Consider the following 21,269-nt stretch of genomic DNA (forward strand, 5'->3'; position numbering starts at 1 on the left):
ATTTCACACTCAGCCAAAGGCTCCAAGCACCCTGGAAGAAATGAGAGCCAAGCCCCCGGGGGAGAGAGAGACCCTGCCCTGCCACTTGGCATGGGAAGGAGAGGTAGACATTCCAGTGTGTGCCCAAAGGATGTGGCCCTACCTCCTGAGAGCTGGTAAGGGAAGGTGGCTGGGCAGCAGAGAGGAAGGCAGGCCCAGAAGTCTTTACACAAATGTCCCCTCCCTGCCCATCCTCAGAGGTTGGGCCTGGTAGGAGCTTTCTGGGAGCTCTCCCCAAGGCCTAGACCCATAAACTTCTCCCTTTTAAACCATCCCTTCTCAGCTGGGAGGGCTGCTCAGACTCAGCTTAGGAAGACAAACCCTCTCCTTACTGATCACCAGCCCTGAGGCCCCCTCCTCCCTCCAAGTCGGTCAAGGTAACTGGCAGGTCAGGACAGAGGATAGGAGATCCAGGCTTGGGTAAAGGGCTAGAAAGGACCCCTGCCCCCACTGCTGCCCACCCAGAGAGCCTACAGCAGGCTCCCCCAAAGGGACAAATGACAATGAGTAGAAGCTGCTTCCTTCCTCCCTCCCTCCCTGTGACCTTGGGTCCCTTCTTTGGACCCAACTGATCTCAAGGCTCTCTGGATCTCCCGTTTGGGCTCCTGTGCTGTCAGTGGTGGGGCGGGCCAGGGTGAGGACACTGTCCATGCTTCCTCTCTGGCTGCTAGCTCCTTTTGTCTTGAGGCTGTGGTGGACTCCTGGTACTGGGTAGGCTATGTGTGGTGTGTGTGTGTGTGTGTGTGTGTCTGTGTGTATCTGTGTGTGTATATCTGTGTCTGTGTGCATCCATCAGTGTATGTGTGCATCTGTCAGTGTGTGTCTATGTGTGTCTCTGTGTGTATCTGTGTGTATATATCTGTGTCTGCGTGCGTGCGTCAGTGTGTGTGTGCATCTGTCAGTGTGCGTGTGTATCTATCAGTGTGTGTGTGTCTGTGTGTACCTGTGTGTGTGTATATCTGTGTCTATATCTGCCAGTGTGTGTCTGTGTCTGTGTGTGTGTCTGTCCGTGTCTGTGTGTGTCTCTGTGTGTATCTGTGTGTGTATATCTGTGTCTGTGTGCATCCATCAGTGTGTGTGCATCTGTCAGTGTGTGTGTGTCTGTGTCTGTGTGCGTCTGTCAGTGTGTGTGTGTATCTATCAGTGTGTGTGTACCTGTGTGTGTGTATATCTGTGTCTATATCTGTCTGTGTGTGTGTGTATCTGTCAGTGTGTGTGTGTATCTGTCAGTGTGTGTGTGTCTGTGTCTGTGTGTGTATCTGTCAGTGTGTGTGTGTATCTGTCAGTGTGTGTGTACCTGTGTGTGTGTATATCTGTGTCTATATCTGTCAGTGTGTGTGTGTGTGTGAACGAGGCTCTGGCTTCTCTACTTAGCCAGGGCATGGTGAAACTATGACCTCAGCCCAGGAAGACTTCCTTGACTGCCCCAGCCTGATCCCTGTGCTGGGCTCATCCCCCTGACTGTGAGCCACATTCTGTCTCGCCATCTCCTTCCTTTGATATGCTTGGCTTTCTTGTGCTCCTGCCCAGCCTGACTTGGACCTTCTTCAGGTCTCAAATTGCACCCCCCCCACCTAGAAAGGGGCTCAGGGATGCCCCAAGCACGGAGCCACAGGGGCTCCAGGGAAGTGACCTGCTCTGTGCCTTCTCCCTTGGGCAGCTGAGCCAGAGGCTTGTGGGGCAAGAGCAGTGCCAGGCCTTGGCCCAGTCATTCTTCTGTCCAGATCTGCTCGGTCCCCTCCATCCCTTGTACCAAACAGGGAACTTGGGGGTAGAAATCTTTCCATGGAAGCAGGGGTGGGGTTAGAGCAGTCGCCACTCCAGCTCATGCCTGAAGACTCCATCAGCCTTGGGAAGGGGAAGTTACTGGCCCCGTAGACTACTAGGTCCTGCCCTCTGACTCAGGTGCTCCAGGCCTCAGTTTCCTTGGCCTGTAAAATGAGACCAATAATCTTTCCCAACAAGGGGAGTAGGAGGGTTAATTAGGTGACCAAGTCTAAGAAATTGAGCCTCCTTGGGAAAAGGCCTCCCTAAGCACACCGGGCTCCTTGGTAGCAGCAGAGGTGGAACAGGGCTATCTGCTCCCTCCTATCACAGCTGCCCCAGGGCAAGGCTACTGCAGGGAGAAGGGTATGGGCACCAGCAGGTCCAACCGGCTGCTGGGAAAGAAGGCAGGCCTCTAGTCCTCCCCTGCGCCCTCCCGTACCTGAAAGCCTGGGGACCCTGGCCAGTGCTGGGCCCCTGGAGAACAAATGAAAGTCCCTTCTTTGCCCCAGGAGGTTGGGGCCATGACCCCCATTTTACAGATGAGGAAACTTTGGCAGAAAGAGAGGCAAAGGAACCCATCCATGCAGCTGGTGGTGTCTAGTGTCCACCAGACATTTGGTCTCTCACTTTTCCAGGTTCTTCTGCCTCACTAGGCCTGTACTCGAAGCCTGACTGTCTTCAGGACCCACCCCTAGACCTTTGTCCAGGCTGTCTCCATGCCCAGGTCACACTCCTTCCTCACCTTGGCCTTGCTCCCAGGCAAAGCTCTAGTGCCCCTTCTCTAGACATCCCCAGTTGTCTCATTAGTGATCCCCCTACATTGCTTCACATCTGCTCTATAGAGACCATGTACCCAGTCTACATGAACCTGCCATGGCTCCTGAGACCGCTGAGGCCCCATGTATTCAGGACCCCGAGGGAGGCAGGGTCTCAGGAGCTTTCACTAGAGAGGAGGCCACTGGTCTTTCACTCCTTTCTTCAGAGTCTCCTGGGGAAAGCGAAAAGCTGGGCTCCTAGCGGGCCTGGCTCTTCCTTGCTGGAACTCAGGACTTTAGCCAAGTCTGATCATAATGAAACTGGGAAGAAAGAGAAAGGTCAGCCACCTCATTTGGGCACTGGGAAGGGCAAGGGGCCTGGGAAGCCCACAATATGCCCTAGTGCCCAGGGACAGGGCTCAGGGGCAGCTGGTGCTTGGGGTCAGGTGTCCTGCTCCAGGGGGCTGCTGCTTTCCATCCCTCCTCCCTCCCGAATTTTTCTTTTCCCCAGCTGATGAGTAAGGGGCAGATTTCCTTGTGTCCACTTCCTGGGTATCTGATCGCTTCCCTTCCTTGATGGAGCCCAGCTTGGGCCCAGGCTGGGGCAGGGGGAGGGGCTGCTGGCCCGTAACTCGGAATCCACAGAGGAGAGCAGTTCCTCTCTTGGTCCTGGCCCCTCAACAGGGCAAGGGAGCCCAGGGGCTCCATCTACCCTGGAGGAGGTATCTCACATGGCCTTTATACAGGCATCATAAACAGGACCCTGCTTCCTTTAGTGGAGAGGTTAAAACAGTGCTTTTCTAAGCCTTCCTCAGCTCTTGAGCCCCAGGCTTGTCACCCCAAGGCAGCCAGACCTCTCACCATCTGCTTTAGAATTCTAGATCTAGGAGGCATTGCAAAGGCTGTCTCATTTCAGAGATTAGGACCTAGGCCTAGGGAGCTAAGGTGACTTGCCCACCACCACACAAGTAGTAAGTGTTTAAGATCTGAACCCAAGTTCTCTGATTGCCAAGTCAATGTTCTGCCTCCTCTAGGCCACTTGGATGGGGAATAACGTCCCCCCAAGACCTCTGCCTGTGGGGACTCCTCCCTTCAGCACCTGGCTCTGTGGCCACTCTGTCTCAGAGCTTTCTCCTAGTCTCACCAGCCTCCTCCCTCATACCTACCATGCTCACTCACTCAGGAGTGGAAGGCTCTAGATACATGGCTGTTCCCTCTCTTCCTGGAGGGCAGGCCCCACATCTGACCTTTGTTAGCCTAGCATCAGGCAGTCAGGTCCTTTGTAGAAATCTGCTGTGAGCTGACCTCTCAGTTCCAGGGACTGAGCTAGAGGGATGCATGTTGCTGCCCATGCTTGGTGACCCTGAAGGCACTGGGGACAAAAGGGAGGGGGCTGGTGGCCTCTTTCCTGGATCAGACTCCTGTGAGTGGTCCTCACGCCTCTCCCAGCAAGGCCAGACTCAGGCTGTGGCTGGGCCAGGGAGCTGAGCCCAGAGGGGCCCTGGCTGTTCCAAAGGATCCTGGTTCCAGGAAGCTTAACCCCAAATAATATGTTGTAACCACAAGCAGAGCTCTGCTGAAAATGGCAGTGGGCCCCCGCCTCACCCCAGCCCACCCCTCCTGGCCTTGGGGGTTGCCTTACAGAAGTGAGCTTTGCCTTCTTCCCTTCCTGAGGTGAGGAGGCTGAAAGCAGCCAGGGGACACTTGCTGCCTCATCTGTCCTTGCCCCCATGGGCATGCCTGCCCGGGCACCCTGGTAGAGTTGGCAATATGTCATGAGTCAGGACATGGGGGAAGGGAGGTGGAGGAATCTGGGGCTTCTAGCCCAACAGCAGGCCCTGGGACCATGCTCTGGCCTCAGAGCCTAGAGCAGCCCTCAGAGGGAGGTAGGGAGAGTAGGGGGGCAGGGGTGGACAGGCTCCCCATCCTCACCCTGGCACACTCCTTGGGGCCCTTTCCTCTCCCCCTCCCCCTTTTCCCTCTCTTCCCCTTTCCTTTTTCCTTTCAACTCTCTCCCCTTTTTCCTTCCCCCATGAGGCCTTCACAATTTGAAAGGAACCTTGAGAGACCTGGAGTTGAGGGAGGAGTAGTTGGGGGCCAGACAGCAATTCCCACCTCACCTGCCGGGGCTGTACCAACTGTCTTCTGACACTCCCGGCCCACCCAACTGCCCATCTTTGGAGTTTGAGACTTATTCTTTTGGGGGCCCCCCAAGATACTGCTGCTACTTCCTTCTCTTTCCTCTTCCTCTAGAGGCCCAGGATGGGCGCTGAGGACCCTCTGTTTCTAGGGAATGGGTAGCTTCCTCCGTTACTAAAACCGGAAAAACTGCCTTCCTTGGGGGATGGGGCACAGAGATCAATATATTTCTGTATCGGCCCGCCCTGTCTTGTCCCCACCACCATTAAAACAAGTTTGGGGCAGGCAGAGTAGAAATTGGGATCCCCATTTTCCAGGTGGCAAAGACTGAGGCCCAGAAGGAGTGAGTATGGGTGAATATTCCTCCCCTAGGGGACCTCTTGGAAGCTGCTCCTGTGTATGGCTGGTTAAGCAGGGCTGCCCGGAGGGAGGCTCGCTTTCCCAGGATTCCCCATGTCCACCACCGTCCCAGATGGACCAGCCTCAGTGCTGCTCCCAGGGCACCATTAAGGTTCCATTCCCATGCCTGAAATGCCTTCCCTCCCTCCTCACTTTTCTCTCTTGGAATCCCCCCTTCCCTTTGACTTGGCCAGATTTGGCATTTCCTGTTTCGGTAAAGGTTGTTTTCCCTGGGAGGATGGCAGCTTTCTGAGGGCAGGGAGCCTTTCTGTCCCATCCCCAGAGGCCAGCACAAAAGAGGTGAGGGATTGTCTCTCCAGCTCTGTAGTTTCCTGGGGCTGGGTGAGGACAGTCAGCCTCCCTGCTTGCCTCTTCTGGGTGGGACTGGTCAGCCTCCTTGTAGTTTGCCTGTGGGCTTGGCAGTGACCTTGGCCCGCTCTGGTGTGGTGTACATGAGTGAGGCAGATTCCTAGTCATCTTTGTGAGTCCTGGGGGCATGACTGCCCACCATGGAAGGCCAGCAGAGGTGGACCCAGTAGGATGTCCACTCTAGGCCTGGAGGCAGCCCCCCTTCTGCTTCCTGGCCCTGTCCCCTTTCTACCAGCCACCCCCAACCTCCCTGCCTTGCTGGATCCCCTCGCAGGGACAGTTCTCAGCCAGCATCTGTCCTCTGGTGACAGGAGGTGGGAAGGGCCTGGGGAGGCTGGGGAGGCTCTCCCTGGTGAGTTGAAGCACAGGCCTGGAGCGAAGGGTGGCCAGCCCACAGGCCCTTGGTGCTGCTGGGGTAAAAATAAAGCAGAGTTAGGGTTAAAAGGCAGTGGCTGAGGCTGATTCTGCACGCCTGCCCTCCTGCCTGGGGCCTGCTCCTGGCTCCCCACCACCATCATTCCTCCCAGATTGCGGAGGTTGGCAGAGCTATAATTCAGAGGACCAGCGCCCTTTCCCCCACAGAGGGAGGTGACTGAGCCTGGTCCAGGGCCAGTGGGGGATGCCTCTAGCCTCAGCCCAACCCACTCCTTTTCCCAGCTCTGAGTGGGCTCTGGGGCTGGCCAATCAGGGGCTGGTTAATTCAGCAAACTGCCTAGAGTAGGCTCCTGTGTGTAGGAAGGGGAGGGTGCTGAAACCCAGCCTGCTCAGGGAAGGTGGGGCTACAGCGGGGGGTCGGAATGTGGTTCCAGATCACAGAAGTAGGTGGGGCCCAGAAAAGACACCTGAACTGGGCCTTGTCTGGGTCATATAGTCATGGAGGGCATCACAGGTGGAGAGGGGTATGGACAAAGCCTGGAGCTGGGCAAGAGCTTGTTTGGGGGAACAAGAGATGAGCCTAGAGGAACACTGAAAAAACCTTGAATGCCAGGCTCCCTATGCTGGCATTTGAGGCTAATGGGCACGGTTTTCCCATTTCTCCTTCTAAGAGGGAGGGCCTATAGGGCCAGCCTGGGGTATCCCGAGCACCTAGCTTTGAGCCCCAGTCCTGCCTCTTCTGCCCCTCCCTGGGGCTGGGTGTCATGGCGGTGGAGAGGGGGCTCCCTTGCCTTTCCTTCCTGCCCTGGCCGGCCTTTCTCACCCTTCCTCTGGGGGCTTCCTATACTGGCCCCTGCATCTAGGTCTTCCCAAATAACTCGTCTCCTTGGCATGCCTGGTGCTCCCTGAAGGTCTGGACACAGGGCAGTCAGAGCAGGTGGTGGGTGCAAGTCTGTAGCCCGCTAGACTGGGGATGGCTATCCCCCCTCCCAGGATGGGCTCCCAAGCAGAGGAAGGGAGTGTGGGTGTGTGGGTGTGTGGGAAGATGCAGAGCAGGTGTGGGGCAGGGCCCTGGCGGGCTTCCCAGGTGGTCAGCCTCCCATCCCATGCTGACCACCTTGTGGCTGCCGCTTGTCTGAGAGGTGCCTTTTACAGCTGCTTCCCTGGCATCCTCCTGCCTCTGAGCAGAGCCTGGCCACCCCCATCATCCTGCCCACCAACCCCTGCCGGTTGTCCTCCACAAAGGACACTCTGTCCACCTCTGGGCTTTGCGGGGAGAGAGGAGAGAAGGAATAGGTCTCGTAAGCTCCCTAGAGTCATGTGTCCCTGGCTTTGTCTCCCTGTAGAAGGAGTGGGTACCTGACCACCACACTGCCTTCCTCAGGCAGAGCCGATGGATACAGGAAGATTGAAGGCTGAGCGGAGGCCATCAGAGATTATCCTGGAGCCTTGGGGTTTCACTGGACACCATGAACTATAGGCCAGGTGCTAATAGTAGCAAGGAGTCAAGGGTCTAGGGGCCACACAAATACCCAGAGAGTGGGGCTGCAAGGAGGGACAGAGAGAGACCAAGGAGGAGAGGAGCTGCTTCTGGTGGGAGTTACTTCATGTGGAAGAAAGAGGAAATGGGGAGCTTAGTTCAGGCATGGGGGATGGTCTGGGCAAATGCATGGTGGTAGGAAATGCACCCATTTAGGAAACAAAATTAGAGAATGAGAATGACCTCGTTTGACCAGTCTGGAGAATGTGAATCATCTGACTTCAACAAACCCATATGAAGCACCTGCTCTGTGTGTGTGTGTGTGTGTGAGATCCCAAGTTTTTTGGGACCCAGGCCCTGCCCTCAAGGGCGCTCCCCATGTAATAGGGGGCAGAGCAGGAGGTCATCAGGCTCTCCCACCGTGAGAGCTCAGGGGGAGCTCCGGAGAGAAGCTTGGGGAGGGGGAGGGGAAGGACAGCAGCATTTAGGATTATTGGGGAGAGCCTGGGGTGTTAGGAGAGCCTCAAGGCATCTGCCCACTTTGACTGGGTGGGGTCTTTCTCCAGGATGGATGATAGGAGAGGCGAGCTGGGATCTCACCAGGAAGGGTTCGGAAGGCCAAGCAAAGGAATCAGCTTTATCTGGGAGGCCAGAGGAGCCACAGAAGACTCTTGAGCAGAAGAGGGATGAGCGAGCTTCCTCATCCAGGCAGATCTGAGTTGAGGCAAGGAGGCTAGTAGGGAGCTGTAGTGAGAGTCTTGTCATTCCACAGAAAGGGAAGATTCCAAGAGAACCCTGAGAGTCTGAGGCTGGGACTCAGGGGGAGGGGAGCTGCCCCCACTGGATCTGAAGGTCTAGGGAAGACCAGGCACAGACCTCGGTCCACTGAGGCCTCAGGCTCATCCTCCAGGGACTTCTGTTGTGTGAGGGTCATCTGGTAGGCCCTGAGTGACAAGGACAGCTGTCCCAAGCATTGCTCTTGAATGCTCCTGGGCCCTGCCAGAGTGGGAGGCAGGACTCCTGAGGGCTTCCCTCTCTTGGCAGCACCTCTGTCATCTGGAAGGGAAATGACTCTGCTTCTGTGAAGCTTCTTCCTCCTGCCAGCCTGTGACCCCTGGGAGCCTTGGTGGGCAGCCTAGCCAGCCTTGCCTCAGCTTCCCAGGCCCTGTTGATTCATGAGCAGCAGGCTTTTTCTCTTGGGCCTGGACAGTGAGGCTAAGGCCCCTGCAGATCAGGATGGGGTCACTGGGCCCAGCCTCGGCCCTGGGCTGCCCCCTGACCTTCTCCTCCTCCTTCCTAGTGAGCCAAGGCTCCCAGAGCCATTCAACAAGGCTGACTTCCCTTGGGAGCCACTCCGGGGGCTCCACCATCCACTTCCCTTTCTTCAGCTCCCTTAACACCAGCGGCTGCAGCAGCAGCTCACCATGGAAACTGGTTCTGTTAGCAACCACCTCCCTTATCAGGGTCATCAGGCCCATGGAGGGCTGCTGGCAGCCCTGGAGGCCTCCGTGGGAAGGGGCCAGTGATTAGTGACCTGGTCCTGGGCTTCCCTGGGCCTGGGCCTCCCAGGGACCTGGCTGGTGGTGAAGGCTTAGGTGAATCATGCCACCCATGGGGGCTCTCCTGGGCTGCCCCCCATTCCAAGCTACCCAACACCCAGTTTTTGTTGATTACATGCTCTGGCTGGGCACTGGCCGTCCAGTGGGAAGGGGGACAAACCTGCCCCCCACCAGCTGGGGCTTGGGCTGAGCCTACCCTCTCCCAGAGGAGGAGGCCAGGGTGGAGGTGAGAGCGGGCCCCCTAAGGAGGCTGAGGCCTGCCCTCCCAAAGCTTCCATTCCAAAGGGATATGCAGAGCTGTGATAGGGATGATAGCACAAGCAAACATCCATCCTGTGCCCGGACCCTACTAAGTGCTTCACAGTGTGATCCCTGGTGATTCTCACAACCACTGGGGAAGCAGGTGACATGCTAATAGTGGTTGAGGAAACTGAGGCAAACAGAGGTTCAGTGACTTGCCCAGTGAGGATGAGGCAGCCTGATTAGTGACCCTGGAGGGAAGGTGGTCCTAACTACTGGGAAGGTCAGTGGAAGGAGGGTGTAGAGAGTATGGCAGTGTGCCTGACCTCTGCCCCGAGCTGTGGCCATCACTAGCAGGGCTCCCTGGATACTCCCCAGCTGATGGGCATCCCTCCCCTTCCCCTTCAGTTTCCAGTTCTGTGTCTCTGTGAAACAAGCAGCTACCAACAGTCTTGTACCAATGGGGCTTTTTCCTCTTTCTGTGATGTTTGTGGGGTAGAGACTGAGTAGCTGTATCTGCCCCCTCCACCCTCCAACCCTGCCCTGTCCCAGGCCCTGAGTCTTCAGCACCCCCAACTCAGCCTGGCATTGGAGGCCTCTCAAGCCTCTAGGCCTTCCCAGGCTCAACTCCAGATCTCCTACTCCAGATCTCCTCCTCCAGAAAGGCTTCCTTGGCTGCTTCAGACCCTCCCTACCCCAGACTCCCCCTGCCCTCACTCCCCCATCAGCCACAGCAGGGCATGGAGCCACAGCACAGTGAATGGAGTTAGGCCAGTGGGCAGGGCTGGGGTGCTGTATGTAGGTTATCACTGGTCCCTCTAGCCCACTCCAAGGCTCCCTCCCCCGCCCCCTTGCTTGGGCTTCCTGAATCCCTCCCACCCTCTCCACCTGTCCCAAATCCTGCTGTCTGGGCGCAGGAGGGGTGCGGGAGCTGCAGGGTGGGGGGGTCTGGGGGGGACTGCCTCCATGTCTCTCTCAATACTCCTCTGCCTCTTCCTTTCCCCCAGGTGTCCTTCTGGACATCCAGCAGCACTTTGGAGTCAAGGACCGAGGGGCTGGCTTGCTCCAGTCAGGTAAGACCCTCCTCCCACACCTGAAGACTCAGTGGCCTCTGAGGGTGCTCTGACCTCTCTGCTGTCTACTCTGGTGGGTCACAAAACATCTTCCTTGGCCTGACCTTGAGAGGACGGCACACAGATGAGAAAACCAAGGCTCAGGTTGGGTTCGTGACTTGCCCAGGGTCACTCAGCTTAGTCTGGGGCGAGCAGACTCCGAAGGAGGCAGCGTGGGCAGGCCCACCTGGGCGCTGGGGAGCGCCAGCTGCTTGTCACATAAGCCAATTAGGAAGGCAAACAGAAGTGATAACCAAGTCCAGCCCTGTCCCTGCCGGTGTCCAGCTTCCAGCCAACCTCAGTGTGTTTTCAGGTAATGGCCCCGACCTCTGGGACCCTCCATTCTATGGGGAGGGGGACATTGGGTGGGGAGTAGCCTCCAGTCTTTTCTTGACTACTGTTCTAGGGGTGTGGAGAGGGGGACGGGCAGGAGCTAAGGGCTCTTGCCTCCTGGCAGATGCTCCCCGAGCCCCAGCACATCCTGTTCTCTGCTCCCTAGTGGGAGCTCCCTGAGAGCAGGCAGCCCATAGGCTTCTGTTATCTGGCCACTTTAGCAGTGCCTTGTGCTGGGCCTGGAGAGCAGAACCAGGAGCCTCAGGTTCAGGCAGGACCAACTCTCCAGTCCCAGAGCTGTCCCTGGAAAGCTGGGTGGCCTATCCGGGCTCTGCCACTTCTGGGAGTCTGGGATTCCAATCTCTATCTGAGCATAGGGGAGACACTGACCCCAGGCCAGGGAGCTGAAACAGAGCCAGGGGGCTTTGCGTGATGTTGTAAAGCTTGGACCCAGGGGTGAGCTTGCCACTAGGCATCTCAATTCTATTTTAGTTTGTAAAGTAGGGTTGGGAACAGTGGACACCAGGGTCTCTCAGTGCCCTGCTAGCTCAGCCCTTCTGTGGTTTAGGCACCAGGAGGAAGCCTAGGAAGGAGGCTGCCTCAGGTGCGAATTCTTCCTCCTGCAGGCCTGAGCCAGGAGGGGGCCTCCCCTCCCTCCCACACACTTGGGAATGGCCCCAACTGGTCCAACAGGTTTCAGATCAGCCCTCGATCTGACCTCTCAACTCACAGCAACAGGGAAATCCTGACTCACTGCCTATGGCCTGCTTTGGCCTGGGGGAGGCTCTGAGTTCCATCGTGGGGCCTACTGTCTGTCTGTCTGCTTGGCTGACCTGAGGAACCTCTTCTGTCTTTCCTTTGAGTTGCTGGAGGCAGAACTGCAGGGAAGACAACCACAGGCCCAGACCTGGTGCCTGAGCCCTGGATTTGGGCAGAGGGGAGACTGGAGTGGAAAGCTTCCCTGGCTGCAGAAGAGGGGGTCAGGAAAGAGCGGAGGACTCCAGAGAGCCAGATGGGAATGGAAGAAATTTAGGAATCCGAGCTCAGCCCCGGGCTGTACCATAACCCTAAATGTTCTGGGGCAGCCAGGACAGAGGAAGGGACTGGCCCAAGGTCATATGGTGACCAACACACACATTTCCTGAGCAGTGTGTGGACCAGAGCCACCTGACAACTGGCCGATGTTTGTGTCCTCTGTTCCTAAGGAGAGTCAGGGGCCAGCCAGCTGGGGTGGGGCCCCATCACCCTGTTGGCTAATCAGAGTTAGGTAACATCCTGTGGGCCTCATCAGCCAGTGGCTTCCACCCAGACAACTGCCTAGGGCCCAGCCCTGGTCTGTCTGGCACAGGTTCAAGGCAGGACCCAGGAAGCTGGGTCCCTCTGGGATAGAGGAGGAGAGCAAGCCTGCCGGGGAAAGCAGGTGGCAGCATCCACCAGATCTGAGGTTTGCCTGACAGGGTCAGGTGGTCCAGCTTCCCTGCCTGCCTGTCTCCAATTCTGCAACGGGTTAATTAGCTAATGAGACTAATGAGGACAGTACAGGGTGCCAAACTCTCCCAATGACTGCCCAGGGTTAGGGCGAGGACCTCCAAACCACCCGTGACACATCCCCGCCCCTGCTACTTCAGCCCTCCCTGTCTGGCAGCCTACGGTCAGGTGGCACAGTCCTGGCAGCTACTGACTCACCAAGTGAATGACCGTGGGCAATGACCTTGGCCCTGGCTCCCCTGTGGGGGTTAGAGAAAGGGATGTTAGCTGGGCCTGGGAGGATGGAGAGGCTTTAGGTAGGCAGAGAGGGGGCAGTGAAGAATAAGGGGGGTCCAACTGGGAGGAAACTTGGGACACTTTGAGAAAAGGAGCTGAGTGTGTTTAGGGAAACCAACCTGGCTGGAGATGAGGGTTCATGCCAGGGAAAGTGAGAGATAGGTTTTGAGGCAAGTTATGGTCAGAAGATGGGGATGGTGCATCCTGGCCCTGAAGTCTGTACACAAAAGGTAGCTGAATGCTGGGAGCCCAGGGCTCTGCCTGAGGAGGTAATGAGACCATGGTGGAAAGAACAGCCTTGCTTGGGATTAGTGGGGAGATGTTGGGGGCTATGCCTTGTTTAGAAGCAACAGATTAGATGGAGGGGGTCATTGGGGGATTGCCTTGGTGCGCACAGAAGTTCTGTTTCTGGTGCCAAATTGAGAATCTTCATGGGTAGTGCTGGGGTGGGAATCAAAGGTGAGAGAATGTACTTCAGACTGGCCAGCCAGAAGAGGTGCATGGCATAGAGGGAGTCAGAGAGAGTGGTGACAGAACTTCGACTGCCCTATGGGCTATTGGCAGAAGACCACTTTCTGTCTGTTTCTCTCCTCCCCCCTCTTTCCCTCCCCTCCTCTCTCTCTCTCCACAGGCCCAGAGTATGGAAGGGTTAGGCAGCAGGGAAGCAAGGTAGCAGAGAGATACTGAATATTAGAGAGGGAGAGATGATCTTGGGAGCAGTGTTCTCAAGAAGATGGACATGGGGATGGAATAAAGCCAGGGCAGCGTTGCAGCCAGCCTGTGCCGACTCAGAGTCAAGTGCAGCTGAGCATTTGTACCTGGAAATCCACAAACACCTGTGGAGCTTGATGTATTGTTCCTCAGGCTATCTAGACCAGGGACCTGATTTGATCTGGGCCATGAGTGGAAAATGGGGCAAAATCAGGATGCAGACATCTGGCCTGGGGGAATGTGCTGGGCCCTAGTCTAGCCTTTAGAAAGGGATGGGACAGGATGCCAAGGATGCAGGTTAACCTAAAGAATGAGTCCTGTCCACATCAGTTTTTCTGGAGGACCAGTGGCTAGAACGTTTACCAGCACACCACTGCAAGGGACGTGCAGAATTCATCAGACTAGAAGTGAAGGAGGTGATGGGGACCAGGGAGTAATCCTGACAGACAAGGGAGGAGGTGAAGGAGCTTTGGGGAGAATGGCCTCCATTTTTCAGTTAAAATGAGCACAAAGAAATGGGGGTGTGCTGTCTGGGCTGACTCAGAAGGCCCCTGCTGCCAGAAAAGGTTGGAGGAGAGGAGGTTTGAATGGGAGATCACCACCCTGCAGGAAGGGCCAGTGGAGATGAGGAAACACCCATGTTTAGTGGCCCCGCCAGGACTGTTTGGTGATTTTCTCCATTTCTGCTCTGCTGTGGGTGACTGGGGGTGAAGGGAGGCAGATGTTGGAAGGCATCCAGATGTTGGTGAGACAACATTAGCCCTATGACAAGCAAAGAAGGAAAGGACTTGAGGGCACTGTTGAGTTGAACTGATTTACCAAGGGGTGAAGTGAGGGAAAAGAGAACAGTGTAGGCCTGGGAAAAAACTGAGGAATGGAGGCAATTGGGGGGGGGGGGGGACTCTCAATGATACCAAAGAAGAGAAAAGATGGAATGACAAAAGAAATCGGTGATCCCTGTGAACCAGCATGGGTGACCAAAGAATACATCATGTCTTTCACAAAGTCGCTAGCAGCACACAGTAGGGCTGTGAGGACACTGGGGTTTCACCAAGGCGTTTGAGAGCCTCTGGATTATCCTTATGGACTGGATGACAGGCTGGCTAAGTGACTGAACTCCATCATGGGTGACTGATGGATGGTAGAGGCGCAGATATCTGTCCTTGGCCGTTGTTAGTGACTTGGACAAAGGCACTGACCAATGGATGTTGGAACTGTCAAAGACCAGAATGATTCAGATCCAGCAGTAATGAGAGGACCCTTGATGGGGATTGATGTAGAATTCTGAGGCAGTGCTCAAGGGTGAGAGATGTGGCAGACAATGGTTTATGGGGTTTTATGGGTGAGGTCTTTGATGCAAATGAGGCTGTGGAGTAGACTTCCCAGATGTTGGTGAGAGGCCCCTCTGGGAGCACATTGGAGGGGAGAATGGAGCTGATTCTGAGGACCCATTTAGGAAGGTCATTGGTGACCCAGGGAGACCCTTGGAAAAGCCAACAAGGGGGGACAGAGGATTGGAAGACTGCCAAAGAATGACAGCAGTAATGGCAGACCACAGTGGACTCTCTGCCCGAGCTTCACATGCTTGATCCATCCCCCTAAGAGCCCTGTAGGGTGGCACACTTGGGGGGAGGGTGAGTCATATTGCATGGAGGTGCGCAGGCTGCAGAGGGAGGCCAGGTTTCTTAGGGACCAGCTGTAACAGCTGGGGATGTTCAGCCTGCAGGAAATGTTCTCAGGAGGACGTGAGAGATGACTTTCAATCTTCCAAGGGCTGAGAAGTGGTAGAAGGCCTAGCATTTCTAGGCTCAGTCACAGGCAGCAGGCCCAGTCACAGGAAGGCAGGTCTGACTCGGTTTACAGAAGAGCAGCTTAACCAGGAGCTCTCCAAGGTGACCAAGGCCAGTGTGGATGACCCCACATGACAGTAGTGTGGAGGAGAGGGCGTCCTATTCCTGGTATGACCTGAACTTGGTAATTCTTGCCCTGAGGCAGTGGCTGCTGCCACCCCAGCCCCTTTGGAGGCCAGGGACAACCCCCATACACCCAGCTGGGCTGCTGGGCAGGCAGACCAGCCTGTTCGGGGCCCTGACTAACTGGTACGCTGGGGCCAGCCCCTTAATCTCCTTGATCGAGTCTCCTTGTCTGTCTCTCCTTAGGCCTGATATGCTCTAAGCAGGGCTTCAGGCATCAACCAAAGGTTGCCCACGCCCAGATCAAAAGGCTTATCCAAGTCGGCAGCTGCCATGCAGGCAGGAGACCCAGCAGGCAGACAGGCAGGCCAGCAGCTCTGGGGAAAGCAGAAACAGGTGGGGACCCAAGGCAGGAAGGTTGAGCTGCCTTTGCCAGCTTCCCTTTGCCATGGGCTGTGGTTCTGGAAGGAGCGCAAGCGTGGCCTCAGGTTCTGGCCAGCTGTCACCCCCCCACACACACATACCCCGTGGGTCCTGGGACAGGAGGGGAAGTCCCTCTGTGTTGACCTCCGGGCCTCCCCCTCCCCAGAGAGAGTGGGGCAGTCTCATTCAGGAATGAGGTGACTTCTGCCATCTCCCAAAGTGCAGGTACCAGGAGAGGCATTTGCTCCTTGTAGAGGATCTCCTTTGGCCTGGGCTAGGCCCAGCAGGTGCCAGGAGAGTCATTTGCTCCTTGTAGAGGATCTCCTTTGGCCTGGGCTAGGCCCAGCAGGTGCCAGGAGAGTCATTTGCTCCTTGTAGAGGATCTCCTTTGGCCTGGGCTAGGCCCAGCAGGTGCCAGGAGAGTCATTTGCTCCTTGTAGAGGATCTCCTTTGGCCTGGGCTTGGCCCAGCAGGTGCCATCTGCTTTTCCTCCACTCCACGGCAGGCAGCTGATGGTGCAGTGGCTAGAGCTGATCCTGAATTTGAATGTGGCTTCAGATATTTACTGGCTGTGTGACCCTAAGCAAGTCATTAGCTGCCTCAGTTTCCTCAACTGTAAAATGAGAGTAACAGCCGCACAGCCTCCCAGGGTTGCCTGGTATAAAATGGGTGCTTCATAAGTGTATTGAATTGAGAAAGAAATACTTGCTAAGAAAAATAAAAAGACAAAGCAGACCCTGCCCTCAGCTGGCCTTTGGGGCGGGGGAGGGAAGAGGCAGGAGAGCAGAAAGTAAAGGGAGGTCCTGGCAGCCCATGGTGCCTGAGAGGGAGGAGGAGGTAGAACGTCTTGATGGCTGTCCTGTGTGGTTGTGAACATTGACGGAACCTTACTTGGCTTGGGTCTGATCCTATTTTTACCCCATTTTTTGGCCTGGTTCCTTCTCTGGGGGTGGCAGGAGGGGCTGAGATTGAGGCCATATATATATATATATATATATATATATATATGGATCTGCCCACAAGGAAACCAAGCTGAAGGTGTGGGGGCCAGGAGGTGGCCAGACCTTTCCTAAATGACCCTGTGGTTTCTGGGGGACTGAGTCTGGACTTTAAAAATACCCCTGGGTGCGAGGAGGGGATGGGCCACATCCCTGGCTTAGGGCCTGGAAGCGGCAGCTTGGGAGACTTGGGCATGGAAGCTGCCCACAGCCACCACCCTTGTCCCTTGTCAGGCCCAGATCTGGGCAGCACCCACACTAGCTCCCCTCTCATCTGTGAAATGGGATCATGGGCCTGAGTCGTTCTAGCTGTCAGGTCTCAGTTGGGATGAGGGCTTTGCAAAGCCTCAATAGCTCCTGTCTTTCCAAGTCTCCCCCTCCCCACCCCCCTCAGGCTAACCCATGTCATCAGCTCAGGAACTGAGAGAGCCCCACCCTCTCCTGCCAGGTTTCTATCCCAGCCTGTGTGGGGTCTGGTGGCCTGTCACCACTTCAGCTGACCTGTCCCAGCTCCTGTGAGACCTTCTCCTGAGCTTGTCTGGCCTGTTTGTCCCACAGTTTGCAGGGGTCATCAGAGGGACCCCACTGGGCTTTCCAACCAAAACCTGAGGTCCTGCATTGGACTACCTCTGTCTTCAGGTTGTGGCTGACCCCAGACCAGCAAGGACATCAGATTCAAGGCCCAGGGAGCAGACACTTCTGAAGGACTCATGGTGTGACCCTGGTCCCCAGCCCTTCCTGCCCTTTCTTTGGCCTCAGTTTCCTCTACTATAAAATGAGGGAGCTGGACTCTTCATCTCCAGGCCCCTTCCTGCTATCTAGGCCCAAGCAAACCAGGTCGATTTAGTGGACAGAGGCGTAAAGCCTTCCCCTCACACTGTGCAGAGTAGGGGAGATGGGACTCCCAGGCCTGGCTGGTCCAAGGGAGTCAGCAGGGGATGGCAGAGTGCCCTGCCTAGGCGCCTGGAGGAGGGGGCAGCCATGCCAGTGGCCTTGGCAGGGAGCAGAACCCTGTGTCCCAAGGGGTCCCCCAGCCCTGCTGGCCGCCCTGCTGGCCTCATTGGGGTTCCCTTGCATCCGGAGGCAGGATATCCCGGAAATCTGAATGTCCAGCTCAGCCAGCACAGGGAGGGCCCCCGCTGAGAACCATGTTGGGTGATGGTGGGAAATCCGTTCCTTGTGGAAGGTCGGCTGGGAGCTGGGGGAAGGATGTCAGGAAAGGGTTCTGAGAAAACAAAGCTGGAGGAGGGGACAGCTGGGAGAGTCGGAGGGGGCCAGGGAGAGGAGCACAGTGCTGCTTCACCCCCTAGCCTCTGTCTTCACATTTATGAAATGGATCCCCCTGCTCTGAACTTAAGTTCACAGAAACAAGTTCCAGAGCACCAAAGTGCTGGTGAAATATGTCAGGGAGGGAGATGTCTTGGGGGGAGGGGGTGTGATTTGGGGCAAGGGGTGGAGCCTCTCTGTGCCCAGGTTCCTGCTCCAAAGTGGCTTTGGTGACGGGAGGGTCTTGGAAACCTCAGCCTACTAGAGACTAGGTGGCCCAGTGGTTGGTGCCAAGGAGGCCCATGGGACCCAGGACAGGCCAGGAGGACCCGAGTTCAAGTCTGGAAGAAGGAAAGCTCCTTCAGGCCAGGATTTTGTCTTTGTGAACCCCTGAGGACCTGCAGGGCAAGTCAGGGAACCAGCTTCATCTGCAAAATGGGAATAAGGATTGTACCTCCCTCCCATGGAGGTGTTTGTGAGAATCAAGGGAGATCATCCCGGTGAGAAGGTGCTTTACAAACCTGGTGTGTGCCAGCATGGGTCCATGGGGCCCCCAGCCCCGGGCAGAGCTCCTGGCACACAGTAGGTGTTTAATAAATGCTTATTGGTTGTTTGAGAAAGACAAGAATGGGGGACGGGGTCCCTGTGAGCCACTGTCAAATGTCTCATGGAAGAGACAAGTCAACAGGGATTTATCAGGGACAGCTACCACACCCACCCCCACCCCCACCCCCGATCTCTGCCACTATTTGGATTTCCCCTCCTCCTTTCTGTCTCTTGATATCTCCCTCTGTCTCCGCCTCCCCTCCTCCTTCCTTCTCACCCTCTACCCTCTCCCCCCTCCCCCCTCCTTTCCTTCTCTCTTCTTGCATCCCCCTCTCCCTCCCCATAGCCCGAGGCTTAAATCCCACCATAGTTGGGGCTCAGTGCTTGGCTGAATTCAGTTTGAATGCAGCTGAGTTATCCCTACCCAGAGTAGGTTCCTGGGGAGATGGAGGCAGGGGGTGCGCCCTGTCCAAGGGCACCAAACAGAGGCCAGTGGCCCCTTGTCTAGGGTGTCAGATAAGGAGGCAGAGATGCCACTCTTTGTGATAGGATGACAAAGGGTCCCAACCCTCTCATCTAGAGAGGAGGAGACTGAGGCCATTGCTTGCCCACAATACCCCACAGAGTGAGTGGCAGTTGGGACCTCACCCCCAATCCCAGGCCTGCCCCTCTGAGGCTGTTTCCTTCAGCCTTGTCGTTGGAGGCCTTTGGTATTGGGCCCCTGCTCCTGGCACACTTTTGCCTGGCTCCCTCCTCTCTGACCCAGAATGCCAAGGGGAAGCAGGGGGAGGGTGGCTTCTCTCCTGGATTTGCCAGGGATGATTGCTCCAGGCCGGCTCTCAAAACACCTCTGCTTCTAGGTGGGGCAGGAAAAGACTGGCCACCTCAAATAGGAGTGGAAGGGAGGGGATGGTCAGGCAAGATACCCTTTCTGCCTGGTCATGCCCCTGCTGCTGTCTGCCACCATCCCTCCCCCCAGACATGTGGCTAGATCTGTAGCAGACTACTCTTCTCACCCCCTCCGCCCGTGGCTGCTGCCGCCCACTAGCCAGAGGGCCATCAGAGCTTGGGGGGGGGGGTGGGCTTTGCTGCCTGACTGCACTTCTGGGTCATGAACCACATGAGGCCAGTGAGCTGGATTCCTCTGATAGGCTGCTGCCCACCATCTGGTCCCCCCACCTGCTCCAAGGAGTGAGTCTCCCTAACCCTTTCCGAAGGGCATCAGGGTGTCTGGCTGGGCCCGTCAGCCAGCAGGTGAGGAAGAGGAGCGTGGTTCTACCTTATGGTTAAAGGGGGCCTGGCTGAGGACTCCCTGGAAAAGAGGCATCACCCTCATCAGCACAGATCAAGCTTTGGGAGGATCTGGTCTCTGCCCTTGCTATCACATCCTCAGCAATTCGGGCTGCATCCTCCACAGTGCCCTGCACACACAAGGATGCGCGCCAAGGGCTCCTGGCCTGGCCTTGCCAATAAAGGCTGGGCTGGGTAGGCAGATAAGCTCCAGCCCAGGAAGGGGATGCCTGTGTGCCCCTCAGTGGTGCCTCAGTGATCCTGGACAGGGAACAGATTCCCCCACCCTGACCTCTTGACAAGACACATTTACTTGCTCAGAGGGGGAAGCATCCTTAAGGCAGATATGGGGCAGTAAAGCATGGTGGGTAGAGCACACAGCTCTGGACTTTGGTCTCGTTCCTTTGAGTTGGGGCCTGCCCTGTCCACATTTCACCTGGTTAATAAGTCACCTGGAGCCCAGACAATGTCTGTCTTTGTGGTCCTTGGATCAGGGTTTTGTTCCAGATGAGCTGGTCTAGCCCTCCTCCCCTCTCCTCCTCTTTCCACTCCCCCTCCTTCTCCCCCTGCTTCCTCCTCCCCCTTTTCCCTCCCTTCCCTCTTCCCCTTCCCCATCCCCCCTCCTCCTATTCTTTCCTGTCCCTGGGGGTTTGCAAGGGGTAAGAAAACTGAGTCTTGGGTCACCTCCTATCAGCTTCCTTGTGTGGGAGGGTCCTGGCTGACTCAGGGGCTCCTGTCACTTAACCCTCCCCACCTTCCTTCATCTTCTCTGAGCGATGGGTCTGCTAGGGGCCCAGAAGGTGCTGAGGGGGCCCAAGGTGGTTCAGAGACACGAGGTCACAACCATGGCAGCTTTAGACAGGAGCTCAGCTGCAGATCTCCCTGAAATGAGAGTCAGAGGTCTCCCGATGAGCGGTGCATATGGAGCAGCCTTGAACCCGGGTCCAGCCTGGCTGCCAGGCCCCTGAGGCCTGTCTTGCAGGCAGGAGCAGGAGAGCCTTGGGTTCAGTCCTTGCTCTGTCAGTGAGTGCTGTGACCTCAAACAGGTCCCTGACCTTGCTGGGCCTCCACTGGCTCACCAGTGAAATGGGGATGATGGCCCTGGACCTATCTGCCCCCAGGGCCTTGTCCTTGGCCACAAGTTATCTTGGCTGCCTGGCTTCCTGGCATGCCCTGGGGTTGGTGCAGATGAAATGAGGTTCTCAGGCAAATCAGGGTAGCACCAAGTGCCCCCTCGGGCCTTCTTGCCCTCTGGGGAATGTTCTGCTAGGCTAGGAAAGGCAAGCTGGCCTTGGGGGCCCCTCTCCCCAAGTGTCCTTGCCCCCACAAACCAATCTGGCAGACTCCCTAACCTCAGCCCCTCTTCCCATCTCACTGTCTGTTCTCTCTCTACAGTGTTCATCTGTAGTTTCATGGTGGCAGCCCCCATTTTTGGGTACCTGGGTGACCGCTTTAACAGGAAGGTCATCCTGAGCTGTGGCATCTTCTTCTGGTCTGCGGTTACCTTCTCCAGCTCCTTCATTACACAGCAGGTGAGGCCTGGGCAGGGACGGGGTCAAGCATCCTGGCCCTCACATCACAATGCCTGGGGCCCAGCAGAATAAGAGTTGGCCCTCCTCCAAAGGACAGCCCCCCATGTGCCCCTTCTCCAGGAAGGGCCCTGTTCTGTGCCTGAGAGTCCAGGAGGATGGGATGTGTGTGCCTAGGTGTGCTTGGATGTATGTGTACATGTGTGTGCCTGGATATGTTCATGTGTGCATGAGTGTGCTTGGATGTACTCCATGTGTGAGT

The 21,269-nt window shown here is 56.5% G+C and overlaps 1 protein-coding gene across 8 annotated transcripts in view; it reads left to right on the forward strand.

Moving 5' to 3' along the window:
• SPNS2 (SPNS lysolipid transporter 2, sphingosine-1-phosphate) overlaps window positions 1-21,269 on the forward strand; it is a 47,861-nt gene that overhangs the window by 2,666 nt on the left and 23,926 nt on the right. For all 8 annotated transcript variants that reach the window (XM_072618976.1, XM_072618978.1, XM_072618972.1 and 5 more), the window contains exons 2-3: window positions 10,130-10,195; window positions 20,874-21,010. In XM_072618976.1, coding sequence (XP_072475077.1) covers window positions 10,130-10,195; window positions 20,874-21,010 — 203 coding nt within the window. The remainder of the gene's footprint in view (window positions 1-10,129; window positions 10,196-20,873; window positions 21,011-21,269) is intronic.

This window comes from Notamacropus eugenii, chromosome 6, assembly GCF_028372415.1.
Source record: "Notamacropus eugenii isolate mMacEug1 chromosome 6, mMacEug1.pri_v2, whole genome shotgun sequence".
NCBI lineage: Eukaryota > Metazoa > Chordata > Mammalia > Diprotodontia > Macropodidae > Notamacropus > Notamacropus eugenii.